Raw genomic sequence first — 15,069 nt, forward strand, 5'->3', positions numbered from 1 at the left:
TCCACATCACCAACAAACTAACATTGTCCAAGCACAGCATGGCAGTCGTGAAGAGGGCACAACAAAACCTATTCCCCCTCAGGAGACTGAACACATTTGGTATGGGTCCTCAGATCCTCAAAAGGTTCTACAGCTGCACCATCGAGAGCATGGTTGCATCACTGCCTGGTATGGCAACTGCTCGGCCTCCGACCGCAAGGCACTACAGAGGGTAATGTGAACGGCCCAGTACATCACTGGAGCCAAGCTTCCTGTCATCCAGGACCTCTATACCAGGTAGTGTCAGAGGAAGGCCCTACAAATTGTCAAAGACTCCAGCCACCCTAGTCATAGACTGTTCTCTCTGCTACCACACGGCAAGCGGTACCAGAGCGTCAAGTCTAGGTCCAAGAGGCTTCTATACAGCTTCTACCCCCAAGTCATAAGACACCTGAACATCTTGTCAAATGGCTACCCAGACTACTCACATTACCCCCCACTGCCACTCTCTGTTGTCATCTATGCATAGTCACTTTAATTAACTCTACCTACATGTACATACTACCTCAACTAACCGGTGCCCCCGCACATTGACTCTGTACCGCCACCCCCCTGTATATATTGTTATTTTTTACTGCTGCTCTTTAATTACTTGTTACTTTTATCTCTTATTCATGTTTTTTGAAACGGCACTGTCGGTTGGGGGCTCGTAAGTAAGCATTTCACTTTAAGCTCTACACCTGTTGTATTCGGCGCATGTGACTAATAAAATTAGATTTGGTTGATGCATTTAGTGTAGGCAAATGATCTCATCTAGAGTGGATTAGTCAACACTTCATGTCATTTGAGAGACTGGCCAGTAAACGGTCTTTGAAATGGAAGGTGGTGAGGCTGTGGCCCTTCCTCTCTCAGACAGCTTCCAGAAGGTTATTGCTGGCCCATCTATAGAATAATAAAACATTGACAGCTCGATACAGCCACCATGTGGAGGGACAGTCCTGCATCACACTATAGTATAGGCTACTGTGCTCTCTGGTATAGACAAGGAGCTGCGATACAGGCACTCATTCTTTGTACATACTGTATAGGGATCAGAGGCAACCGGTAGGAGGAACTATAGAAGGACAGGCTCATTGTAATGGCTGGAATGGAGTCAGATGTATTTTCATGTGGTTTCCAAACATGATGTTTCCATATATTTGATGTGTTTGACACCATTCCATTCCAGCCATTACAATGACCCCGTCCTCCTATAGCTCCTTCCACCAGCCTCCTCTGATAGGGATCCATTTAGAGTGAACTGTCAGCTGCAAACGCCACCTGTCAGTAAAGTTGCAGTAGACCCATTAATTGGTATATAAGGTGTCCTAACTTTATTCTGATTACTGCAATAAATATGACATCAAAACAGAGTTGTCACAGAGAGCATGCTGCTGGCACAGTGCTTTAGGGGGTCTTCTCACTGAAAGGTCAGGGTTGTTTTTGACATATCACGGTCAAATTGTCCATGTTTCAGGGCTAGAACAATAGCACATTTTGTATTTCATATAAAGGGAAAAAACAGTTAATCTGGTTCGTGAAGCTTTATATCATATTCATACCATCACACAACAATCCTAGACCATCATCTATGATGAAATGCAACCTCAACCTTCGCCAATAATTGTTAAGCAACGAGTGACCATGGTGCTGTTTGACTATTATGTATGACTATCAGTCCAATGTAATACTACTCATCCATGTGTGACAACTTCACTAAATACATTTGTTCGGATGCAACTTTTAAGGGAGTAGTTTAATAGGACATAAACGTTGTATGAGTTGTTCACAATATGTTGCTAGAAAACAACAGGCCAATACCATGGAGCATGATTGACATTGCTTTACTTTTTAAATGCAAAATCAAAGACTATGTTAATTACATGTTTCTTATACACAGCAATGGTAATGACAGGAAAAACAGAAATTCTTTATTCACAAGCGTATAGGAAGGCAGCCAGTCCAGCCAAATGAAAATCTCTTACTTTACAGAGCATCACTCATGCAAGTTTCTCATAAAAATACAATTAAATACAGCAAACTCAATAAAATAACAGTCATTTGATTTCCACTAATCTCTGGTGTAACCCAAAGCTATGGTCAGGGTCTTAGTTTGTTTTGAGTCTCTTACTTCCCACGTCCTGTGTTGGTTCCTCTGGCTCTCGTTTGGCACCTTTGCCCGTCTCGCCTTCATTGGGTGTCCTCTGCTCTTCGTTGCTTACAGCAATGACTCCTTTCATCTGTTTAAGCTCCCTCCTCCCCCTCCTCTCCTCCATCTCTCCGATCTCCTCGGCAAACAGGGCTTTGAGGGGCGGGATGAGTCTGGGGAGGATTCTAAAGTCTCCAAACCGAATCTGAGGAGAGACAGGGAAGAGAGATCACTCAGAGGAGGTCTTTCAACATACCCAGCCTCCTCTGAGGCAGCTGGAGATGTATCTCTGATGGGAGTCTAACACATTCTGAATGTAATGGTACCTCTAGATTTAAACTGAAGTTGTCCGAGAGTATTCTACCTGGACTAGGGGCATTGTCTGCTCATACCGTAGTGAATCAGGGTCCTAATTCATTCTGAGGCTACACATATCCAGTGGAAAAGTACATTTTAGATGTGCAGAACCCACATAAACATTTCAATGTTGCTATGCATAACAAGTGAACTAAAGTACACCATTCACCACTCACTTACCCTCATGTGGTCAAAAGATATTCCCACTCTGTCGTTGAAGTCCTCACTGAAGAGGGGGATCTTGGCATAGCGCTGGCTGAAGTGGTTCAGCATGATGAACTCAGCATTCATCTTCATGCCAATACCGATGGCCTGGGAGGTGGTACTGTCATTTTGGGAGGCAAGCAGAGAAGCATGATGCTACTCTGCTGCTATTCTAACAGTAATTACCAGACTTAACCCCATGGTAAGCTATACAGAGTTTGTTCAGTTCAACTCAATGACTTTCAAATTTTTTTCAACGCGAGATGGAGCTCTTTAACCAAAGTCACTGAAATTCCATCTAGAAGGCAGAAGTGCCTTCATTACCTCCAATACAGAGTTCCAGAAATCAATGTCAATCTCAGAGAAGAATGCAGCCAGTTACAATGCCCTCTAAAAATGACTGGCTTCTCAAAAGCTCCTTGAGTTTCTTTGTCAGCTGAAAAATGGCACTAGTCAATTTCTGTTTACCTCCTTCAATGCATGTCATATTTTCACACTTAGGTCTGGATTCAATCAGTATCACAGAAGTATCACAGAAGATATGCATTATGGCTCGATTGAAATAAAAAGACAATATCTCCTCGTTTGTGGAGACTGCATGTGTCGACTCAATCAGAAATGTTTTTACGCAGATCTTCCGCGATATTGATTGAATCCAGCCCAAGAAAGATAGTTTTCTAATAGAATAACGAAGGACACCTCTGAAGAGAAGCACCATACTAGATCCATCTACTAACCTATGTCTCTTCTCCACAGCCTCGTCCTCCAATCCATCTTCCAATGTGGCTTCATGAATAAGTAAAGTTGCATTCTTTCCTTTGAAAACACAATGACAAACATGAATCACAAGACTGCTGCATGGCACAGCACTTCTAGCCTCTCTTTCTCTCCCAGAGGAAATCAATCACACAGCTCTGTGTAATAAACCATCAGCCAGCCCTGCTTGTCTGGCACACCCAGGCCTCTATAATGAACAGGCATGGGATATAGTCAGGCTCTCTCTGGGAGTCTTCAGCTGGATCACATCCAGTCGAACAATTTAAAAAGAGACAATGAAGTGGGATCCCACAGGAACTATGTGGGAGACCTTGTGATTCATAGCGAACATCGGAGCCGATCGATAGCAATAAGCAATATCTGGTAAATGATGCCAGACAGCATAGAGCATGGATGACAGGTTCAGATCAGACTGGCTACTGTAGATGTCTAGTCCATTAACAGTGATATATGTATATCATACCACCAGCAACTGTGTAGAAGTTACAGGATACACTCTGGGTCCAAAATGTGAGTATGGCTCTGTGGAACGCACGTAACGGCAAATCAAATGGCATTGGTGAGTATGGCTCTGTGGAACGCACGTAACGGCAAATCAAATGGCATTGGTCAGTATGGCTCTGTGGAACGCACGTAACGGCAAATCAAATGGCATTGGTGAGTATGGCTCTGTGGAACGCACGTAACGGCAAATCAAATGGCATTGGTGAGTATGGCTCTGTGGAACGACGTAACGGCAAATCAAATGGCATTGGTGAGTATGGCTCTGTGGAACGCACGTAACGGCAAATCAAATGGCATTGGTGAGTATGGCTCTGTGGAACGCACGTAACGGCAAATCAAATGGCATTGGTGAGTATGGCTCTGTGGAACGCACGTAACGGCAAATCAAATGGCATTGGTCAGTATGGCTCTGTGGAACGCACGTAACGGCAAATCAAATGGCATTGGTCAGTATGGCTCTGTGGAACGCACGTAACGGCAAATCAAATGGCATTGGTGAGTATGGCTCTGTGGAACGCACGTAACGGCAAATCAAATGGCATTGGTGAGTATGGCTCTGTGGAACGCACGTAACGGCAAATCAAATGGCATTGGTGAGTATGGCTCTGTGGAACGCACGTAACGGCAAATCAAATGGCATTGGTGAGTATGGCTCTGTGGAACGCACGTAACGGCAAATCAAATGGCATTGGTGAGTATGGCTCTGTGGAACGCACGTAACGGCAAATCAAATGGCATTGGTGAGTATGGCTCTGTGGAACGCACGTAACGGCAAATCAAATGGCATTGGTGAGTATGGCTCTGTGGAACGACGTAACGGCAAATCAAATGGCATTGGTGAGTATGGCTCTGTGGAACGCACGTAACGGCAAATCAAATGGCATTGGTGAGTATGGCTCTATGGAACGCACGTAACGGCAAATCAAATGGCATTGGTGAGTATGGCTCTGTGGAACGCACGTAACGGCAAATCAAATGGCATTGGTGAGTATGGCTCTGTGGAACGCACGTAACGGCAAATCAAATGGCATTGGTGAGTATGGCTCTGTGGAACGCACATAGCGGCAAATCAAATGGCATTGGTCAGTATGGCTCTGTGGAACGCACGTAACGGCAAATCAAATGGCATTGGTGAGTATGGCTCTGTGGAACGCACGTAACGGCAAATCAAATGGCATTGGTGAGTATGGCTCTGTGGAACGACGTAACGGCAAATCAAATGGCATTGGTGAGTATGGCTCTGTGGAACGCACGTAACGGCAAATCAAATGGCATTGGTGAGTATGGCTCTGTGGAACGCACGTAACGGCAAATCAAATGGCATTGGTGAGTATGGCTCTGTGGAACGCACGTAACGGCAAATCAAATGGCATTGGTGAGTATGGCTCTGTGGAACGCACGTAACGGCAAATCAAATGGCATTGGTGAGTATGGCTCTGTGGAACGCACGTAACGGCAAATCAAATGGCATTGGTGAGTATGGCTCTGTGGAACAAACGGCAAATCAAATGGCATTGGTGAGTATGGCTCTGTGGAACGCACGTAACGGCAAATCAAATGGCATTGGTGAGTATGGCTCTGTGGAACGCACGTAACGGCAAATGAAATGGCATTGGTGAGTATGGCTCTGTGGAACGCACGTAACGGCAAATCAAATGGCATTGGTGAGTATGGCTCTGTGGAACGCACGTAACGGCAAATCAAATGGCATTGGTGAGTATGGCTCTGTGGAACGCACGTAACGGCAAATGAAATGGCATTGGTGAGTATGGCTCTGTGGAACGCACGTAACGGCAAATCAAATGGCATTGGTGAGTATGGCTCTGTGGAACGCACGTAACGGCAAATCAAATGGCATTGGTGAGTATGGCTCTGTGGAACGCACGTAACGGCAAATCAAATGGCATTGGTGAGTATTTACCATTTCATCCAGAAGTCACACGTGTGGTTCATAGAGAGTGTGTAAAACTTTTCACATCACACAAATTCTGGGATCTGTACAAACATCACAATTGGGGTCGAGAACTGTTGGTACTGACCCATATGTGCGAGGGCATCGCAGGGCATTGTGTCCCCAGAGAAGACCAGCTGCCAGCCAGACTGGTGAGTGATGCTGCAGGCAAAGGCATTCTTACAGTGACGCACCGGACAAGTCTGGAACTATGAGAGAAACAGAATATATGTATTTAAGCTTTGATGATAGGTTCAATTACTGTTTATTGAGGCTAACAATGAGTCTTATTGAACCACAAAGCAGCCTGTTCAAGTCTCCACATACCTTTGCTAAATCAGATTTCTTCAGCAGCGCTTGGATGAATGCCTTGGTTTTGAACTTGGACACCTCAGCCCCCTCACACATAACTTTGCTAGGGACAATGCTGAAACATAGTCAAGAACACATCAATATGAGAGACGATGGACATCATATCATCCGGTTTGAAAGCATGAATTGAACAGAGTTAGGCGTGTCTTTCCTGACATACTTGACATGGCTGAGGATCTCCTCACAGTGGTCATGGTACTGGTTGAGCCAGGTCATCATCTGGACAGGGGCTATCAGATAGATGGGGCTGAAGGCTTTCCCAAGAGTTGCCTGAACGGTGAAGAGATAAGGACATACATTCATTAAAGTGTTCCATTTTTGCATGAATTAAACAGGACTCATCTTAAAATCTGAAAAAAAGGGAAACTCTCTACTGACCAAGGCTCTCTCTCTTTGAAACAGCAAACTCAACAATCCCTGGAAAATAAAGTCATATTCTTTCAAATGATTTGAAATTACTTTATGCCAGAATATATGCTATAACTCTGTAATAAACAAATATTTATAGGAAAAATAATCCTTACTGTGTGATGGTCCGCGTGCATGTGAGAGATGAAGACGGTTGAGATCTTTGCAAGAGTCTCGTCCACACTGTCCCCATAGTGTCGGCACAGCTGGCCAAAGGTGCCCTCTCCACAGTCCAGCAGCACTGACTGAGTGGCACTGAAGGAGATGGGACAGAGCATAAACACAGAGAGACAGACATTTATACTGGCTACCTCACACAGACATATCTTTAAGGATCTTCTATAGTAACTCGAGTCTAACTGAGGGCCATTACCTGATGTTGACCAAGTTACCACTAACATTCCTGATCTTCATAGGAAGAGCTGATCCAGTTCCTAAAAAGACTACCTCTGGGTATTTGTCTGCCCGCCCTGCAAGAAACACATTGTCATACGATACAACACAACATTTTGCTATGCCACTGAAATTTCAGACGTAAAACTAGGATATTCTATCAGACAGACAAAAGGACTACAGGAAACTAAACTCTGTTACCTTCTTAAATGCCCAGAGTGAAATGTTTGCAACTCCATTCAAGAGGAGTAAAAATAAATTGATGGAGCTTTGGACTGAACAATGTAACATCTCCCCTTGGGCTTCTAGCCTGACCTGTATCAGAGCAGGGCTCACCAGACAGCACTGCAGCATCAGTCGCACGGAACCGCTTGCACTCCTCCACTTCTTGGAGGAAGTTAGGGGCCTCTGCAGCCTCTTTCACAAACTCTTCAGTGTCACAAGAGGGGATGGCGTCTCTGATGAATAAGAAACAGTAGAGCACACACACCACTCATCACATAGTGCTGAGAGGGGCAGCGACGCTCTCATTTGACTTTGACAGTGTTAGCATCTAAGATCATAGAAGAAATAGTAAGTCACACTTGAAAGTAGTGTTTCATCTGAAAAGGTTTTCTTTGACAAAGGGTAAGTGGAGACTAATGTCTGGTCAATTGTGGCCTGAAGGACATACTCACCTTTGCCATTCAATCTTGGGTCTGAGCTGGAACTTCAGAAGACACTCGGCTCTGACATTGGGGACATGCAGGGCAGCCTGGATCTCCTTGAGAAGACCAACAACAGCAGTTTTTACAAAAACAAGAGTAGAAACAGATTAGCACAATACAACGCAAGCTACAAAAGGTTTCCAAATGAACACGCTTATCTCTGTGTAACAGCAGGTTACAACGGTGAATAATGAAAGTTGTAGTACTTCACAACTTACCTTTGTTGTATAGTGCTGGAGCTCTGGAAATATCTCTGGATGAATCAGATTGAGCTGAGTTTGAATCTTGTGGCTCCTGACGTTGTGAACAGTGCAAACTTGCTCATTCAGGATCAGGTGCTCCGTGGTAGATGGAAACCTAAAATACAAAAACACACAAAAACATTCAACATGTAGAAAGACCAACAGAAAACAGAGAGACAAGTGAAGTGCAGAATATGGAATATGTAAACAGTCTGAAACTGAGTATTACATATGGCTGATTTTGTACCTTTCCATCCATTGCTTGTATTCATCTGTTTTCAGCACAGACTCTGGGCTCATGTGGACTACTAAGGCAGCAGGGTCCTCTGTTCCTCCACGTTGGTATCTGCAGATGAGACAAATAACTCAGAACTTAACTACAATCTCCTAAAGAAGGCCTAAGGAGTAATGACGCAGGATGCAGAAGCAGCCTTTGACACATTTGGCCAACTTTGCTCAGGCCATTACCTGCTCAGCTGCTGATCGATGCAGATTGGTCGAACAAACTCCTCAGAGGGACACTCCACAACAATGAAGGCTGGTCCTGGATCAGTGGGAGTGCACACCTCCTCAGGATGGATCTGTAGGACAACCACCAGGATCACATCAGATAACAAGACCAAATGTATCTAACATTTACAATAGCTAATCCAAAATTCCAGAGCCCTGACAATCAACCAAATATAATTGAAGTACCTCTCTTCCTTCGTAGGTAACACTTTTCCCATCCTTCAGAGCTGCAATGAGAGGACCAATAGCTGCAGTGCCTCTGTGGAGAAAGTGCATCAAAAAGTCATTACCGGCTCAAGTTTGTTGAGCAGGAAAAACTGAATTTGTATTGAAAAATCAACTTACACTGGTAACCCAAGGTTTTTTGCTTGAGCAACCAAGAAGTTCCCCTTCTTAGGATGAAGCTGCAATTCAAAGAGAAAATGTAACATAAATTGCATCAAAATGCAATAATTCAGTATGTCACTGAGACAATGAGATTGTGTTTCTTACCTTACAAATGAATGCCACAACTAAAGACGGATCCCTTGTTGCTCTTGCTTTTCCACCTGAGATGAAAATGCAATGTGAGAAATTGTGTCCTTTGGAGCTCAACATTGAACTAGGGCACTGATGCCCCTGATAGCGCTGCATGCTCCTTTAGTCATCCTTCCCAATCTCTTCCCGTTGACTTGACTATTAGAAGTCTGGATAAGTTTAGTATTGAATTTTGCATTTGAATGGGAGCGCTGCCTGGGTTAACACTTGCATTTGATTGGCTCTGAGTATAAATTATATTTTCCCTCAGGACAGGCATTTCCTTGCACTTCTTTTTTTGTTTTTCCTTGTTTTGTTCGTCAATATCTCTTTTCCTACTGTGGCGTACAAAGTTTTAGCAGTCTGTTTTGTATCTTATGCTAGCTAGATTTTTGCAAGTCAGAAACATTTTCAGAAACACAACCTGTTTGGAGCTCTATCCTTGCAAAATCCCTAGTTTCACATTTAACATTTACATTTAAGTCAAAATCTTATCCAGAGCGACTACAAATTGTTTCACATGACCTCCAGTGGAACAGTAGTGCATCTAAATCTTTTCAGGGGGAGGGGGGGTGAGAGGGATTACTTTATCCAGTTTCCATGTAGACTCCACCGTGTTTTTATCATCTTCCTGAGAACGTCCCCAGGGTTTGTAACAGTCAGAGCATGTGCAGCCTGGGCTTCCGAGCCTACAAGCTTAGTCTTACCTGGGCTGGTTGCTCTCTCCTTCCTGCTGTCTGTGCTGGTGTCCTCAGAGTCTTCCGGCCTCCACAGCTCCCTCCTCTGGGGACTACTGGAGGGGCTGCTCCTCCCTGAGTTAGGGGAGCACTTTGGCCCGTCCTCTCTGAGCTGGGCTGGTATAATTGGGGTTAAGAGAGTGTCAACTACCAACTCTTCAGGATGAGAACACAAATACTCACTATTTTACCCGTCATAAACTTAACATGCTTTAAGATAAAGAGTGAAACAGTAAATCACTCAATGCTAAAAAAAAAATGACAAAGGTGATTTCTAGTACTCACCAAATATTGGTATTTGACTAACTGTCATCGTGTCGTCTGTGTATTGTTTCTCGGTGTAAGGTCGAACAGCTAGCTTGATTTCTTCCAGTGGTCCAGAAAATACTCTGATGGCATTCACATATTTCTCCTAGATCAAGAGGAGGAAATGACATATTAGACTCCGGATACCACAAAAACAGTTGACTCATTACAGACTCTTTTATACTGCTACAATGTCCACTCACCAGTTGTGGTGGTCCAGAGAGAACAACCTCAGGGACACCAGTGTCTTTCAGTGTCAATATCATCCCTAAACCAGAGAGTACACAACTTATCACACCTAAGGACATACGCGGAGACATATGCTAAGCATGCAATAAGCTTTGACCTATGTCTATCTACAGTCATGTGAAAAAGTAAGTACCACCTCCTGGAAAGTGGTCTTTTTTTGTACATATTTGGACAGATGGCAGATGGCTATGTAATCTTCTAATTTAACAAATGAACCCAAAAGATTATACTTTGCAATCATAAAAAAAAAGTCAGAAATGCAATTCCATAGTGCAGGAAACATAAGTACACTCCTAGCTTCAATATCTGGTGCTGCCCCCTTTGGCTGAAATAACTTCATGTAGCTGTTTCTTGCAACTGTCTATGTCTCTTACATCCACTGGGAGGAATTTTTGCATACTCTTCTTTACAGTACTGCTTCAATTGTGTCATGTATGGGGGCTTGTTTTGCATGCACAGCCAGCTTCAAGTCCCCCCACTGTTTTTTTGACACATTTGAGTTCTGGGTTTTGACTCGGGCCATTCCATACCCTCAATTTCTTATTTTTTGCCATTCTGTTGTAGTTTTGCATCATTGTCCTGTTTCAAGATCCATGTTCAGTTTAGTTTCAGCTTTTTGACAGATGGCCTCACATTCTCCTCAATAATTCTCTGGTATAATATTGAATTCATGGTTGACTCAATAATGGCAAACTGGCCAGGCCTTGAGGTAGCAAAGCAGCCCCAAACTATAATGCCACCACCTCCATGCTTTACGGTAGGTATGAGGTTCTTCTGTTCAAAGGCAGTGTTTCGTTTTAGCCAAACATGGCATTTGGCATTGCAGGCAAACATTTTTATTTTGTGATTTGTTAAAATGGGTTACCTTTATCAAAGAATGTGGTTGGAATTTAGCTCAAATATATGTGCGCAAATATGTAAAAACAACAAAAAGACCACTTTCCATGGGGTGTACTTACTTTTTCACGACAGTACACAGAGACATAGGCTAATCATGCAATAAGCTTTGATCTGTCTATTATGTATGCACAGTTGTTTCCAGGTTCATGTCATGTGACTAGAATAACAAGCAACTTACCTGATAGACCACCAACATTCTCCCAGCTCATTCTAGTGAGGAAAATATTGTCCAAGCGAGCAGCTTTTAACCTGACAAGAGGAACATTGAGATTTATTGAGCCGAGACTGAATTATAGATTTTAGTTGAACATTAACAGGATGCAAATCAACTTACTTGTGCTCTTGCATCAGCCTCTGTGTTCCCTCACCACAGTTGAAGAGGTACCTTGCAGAGAGGAAAAAGGGTAAACAAATATGCTGCAGCCAAGTGCCTTTCTGATACACACTATACAAATATACTTGGCAATGTTACAAATTGTCAGACACTCATGTTCTCCGGTTAAGTTACCTATTGAACTCAGAGAAGACATAAAGTGATGCGCCATTATCTCGGCTCCCTGCCCCGACGACCTGCGCGTAGACAGTGGCTGGTCCATGCACATCCACTCCACGTTTCCTCTGTTCTCTAGACTTCACATGTCGCAATGTTTCTTTGGGTGCTCTGGGTTTCTTTGATCCCCGGTGTTGGTTGTCTGTTGTGTTCGTAGACATTGTCCGCAGAAACTGGAAAATAGTCCGGGGAAAACGATGTTCACTGCATGCGAAGCTTTGTTGGCGACTTGTAGATGTGTGTCTCACGAATAGCCATGCAATAGATTTACAGGGTAGAGACACTTTAGTCATACTAAACATTCGGTTTAATTGAAGTCAGTTCTGCTCGTCGTACAAGACAGCAAACCTATCGATAATCATTGCATAATCTTTATGAAAATACAATTTTACTTATCAGCACACATATCATTGAAATATAAACATCCAGTCAGGACTTGAGCGTCAAATCACATGTCTCAACTGCTGAACTGTGTTTCTTCCGGCGTAGAATGATGACGTCTTCATCACACTCTCGATCATTGGTGTGTAATTGTAATGTGATATTGTACCCCCTAGCTTGATTGTCTGTTGTTTGTAATCTATGTATGCTTGTGTTTTATGTATTGATTTGTTGTTAATAAAAAAAATGTTAAAAAAAATAAAAATAAAAAGTGTTTATTTTGTAATTTTTAACCTTTAACTAGACATGTCAGTTAAGAAATCCGTATTTACAATGACGGCCTACCAAAAGGCCTCCTCCGGGCACGGAGGCTGGGATTAAACATTTAAAAATATATAAATATAGTACAAAACACACATCACAACACTACATAAAGAGAGACCTAAAACAACAACATAGCAAGGCAGCAACACATGACAATACAGCATGGTAGCAGCACAAAACATGGTACAACCATTATTGGGCACAGACAGCACAAATGGCAAGAAGGTAGAGACAACAATACATCATGCAAAGCAGACTAAACTGTCAGCAAGAGTGTTCTTGATTGAGTCTTTGAATTAAGAGATTGAGATAAAACTGTCCAGTTTGAATGTTTATTGCAGCTCGTTCCAGTCGTTAGCTGCAGCGAACTGAAAAGAGAGTGACCCAGGGATGAGTGTGCTTTGGGGACCTTTAACAGAATGTGACTGGCAGAACGGGTGTTGTATGTGGAGGATGCTCTCTCTCTCTTTCGCTTTCTCTCTGAGGACCTGAGCCCTAGGACCATGCCTCAGGACTACCTGGCCTGATGACTCCTTGCTGTCCCCAGTCCACCTGGTCGTGCTGCTGCTCCAGTTTCAACTGTTCTGCCTGCGGCTATGGAACCCTGACCTGTTCACCGGACGTGCTACTTTGTCCCAGAAATGCTGTTTTAAACTCTCTAGAGACAGCAGGTGTGGTAGAGATACTCTGAATGATCGGCTATGAAAAGCCAACTGACATTTACTCCTGAGCTGCTGAACTGTTGCACCCTCTACAACCACTGTAATTATTATTATTATCTGACCCTGCTGGTCATCTATGAACATTTTAACATTTTGGACATGTACTGTTATAATCTCCACCCGGCACAGCCAGAAGAGGACTGACCACCCCTCATGGTTCCTCTCTAGGTTTCTTCCTAGGTTCCGGCCTTTCTAGGGAGTTTTTCCTAGCCACCATGCTTCTACACCTGCATTGCTTGCTGTTTGAGGTTTTAGGCTGGGTTTCTGTACAGCACTTTGTGACATCAGCTGATGTAAGAAGGGCTTTATAAATACATTTGATTGATTGAAATCTGATGGCCGAATGGTAAAGAACATCTAGCCGCTCGAGAGCAGCCTTATCTGCCGATCTATAAATTATGTCTCAGTAATCTAGCATGGGTAGGATGGTCATCTGAATCAGGGTTAGTTTGGCAGCTGGGGTGAAAGAGGAGCGATTACGATAGAGGAAACCAAGTCTAGATTTAACTTTAGCCTGCAGCTTTGATATGTGCTGAGAGAAGGACAGTGTACCATCTAGTCATACTCCCAAGTACTTGTATGAGGTGACTACCTCAAGCTCTAAACTCTAAACTCTTGAGGTAGTAATCACACCTGTGGGGAGAGGGACATTCTTCTTACCAAACCACATGACCTTTGTTTTGGAGTTCAGAACAAGGTTAAGGGTAGAGAACGGTTGTTGGACACTAAGAAAGCTTTGTTGTAGAAAATGTAACACAACATCCAGGGAGGGGCCAGCTGAATATTAATAAATGTGGGAGGTCTCAATGTTCTTTTGCATTGATTTGCAATATAGTAATAAAACAACCAATCAATAAACTGGAGTATTTTTGATAAACGCTAATCATATCTGACAACGTTCCCTTCAGTAATATAACAGAGCTTATCAATAGCTTCATATGTAGCAGGTCTGGTAGACTGATAAATTGTACGGCAAATTCATGTTAAAAATAAACATTTAGATGTGGATAGTCATATTTATATTAATATATGTTATGAATTTCAAATACAATATCCAAATGTTTATTAATATCATGAATTTGGCATTGTATTTATAGGGCTACAGACTCTTCACACTGGCTATTTATCCTTCACATTTGACCATTTATCCTGCTAGCTTGTACCCGTTGACCCCTGAAATAAGTTATTGAGATATTGTCATGGCTATTTCTTTGAATATCAATATTTTTTACATGAAATGTTTCTTCATATTGTGCTTTCAGACTTACAGGCCGTTGCTTTCCTGTATTGTGCAGCAATTATCCTGACCAAAAGGAATGGACTAAATAATGAATTATAAAAGCGAAAACTAGTAAATAAGATCTTCATGTGTTTCAAATGCTCCATTGCCACTTGCCAGAGTAACTCTGTATGAACACCAGTAAGGCAAATCCCTGTACAGGTTTTGTTGGATAGTTCTTACATTTTTCTGTGACACCAAGCTCAAAATGTACTCATATTTTCAGTCAGATGAAAGATCAAATAAAATGATACATCCTTATTTCATAAGCTCATTTTAATATTCTCAGGTCATTAAATATTTTACACATTCTGCCCAGCAAGATATTCTATTTTGAATGTCCTACAGTAAAACTGCAAACATTTAAATGCATGTTGTATGCAATGATATCCAGACAATTTAATAGTTCACTACTGTAACAGTATTTTACCAGCAGTAAAATAAATTATATCTGGTAATCTAAAAAGATGTGAACTGTGTGTACTAAACCTCTAGATTCTGTGTACATTGTGA

At 42.7% G+C, this 15,069-nt stretch overlaps 1 protein-coding gene across 1 annotated transcript; it reads right to left on the reverse strand.

Moving 5' to 3' along the window:
• Window positions 1-1,846: 1,846 nt before the first annotated feature.
• LOC115110914 (zinc phosphodiesterase ELAC protein 2-like) lies at window positions 1,847-12,324 on the reverse strand. The gene is made up of 23 exons (XM_065010244.1): window positions 11,809-12,324; window positions 11,635-11,685; window positions 11,479-11,549; window positions 10,355-10,419; window positions 10,131-10,257; window positions 9,816-9,962; window positions 9,085-9,140; window positions 8,938-8,996; window positions 8,779-8,851; window positions 8,551-8,663; window positions 8,330-8,428; window positions 8,059-8,197; window positions 7,811-7,896; window positions 7,470-7,591; window positions 7,114-7,210; window positions 6,857-6,995; window positions 6,711-6,749; window positions 6,493-6,602; window positions 6,288-6,387; window positions 6,049-6,169; window positions 3,466-3,544; window positions 2,705-2,849; window positions 1,847-2,372 (listed from the first exon to the last, which is right to left on the reverse strand). Exons 1-23 carry the CDS (start codon window positions 12,150-12,152, stop codon window positions 2,127-2,129), a joined length of 2,628 nt encoding a protein of 875 aa, XP_064866316.1. The 5' UTR covers window positions 12,153-12,324; the 3' UTR covers window positions 1,847-2,126.
• Between the last annotated feature and the right edge of the window lie 2,745 nt (window positions 12,325-15,069).

The sequence above is a fragment of the Oncorhynchus nerka genome, linkage group LG26 (assembly GCF_034236695.1).
Source record: "Oncorhynchus nerka isolate Pitt River linkage group LG26, Oner_Uvic_2.0, whole genome shotgun sequence".
NCBI lineage: Eukaryota > Metazoa > Chordata > Actinopteri > Salmoniformes > Salmonidae > Oncorhynchus > Oncorhynchus nerka.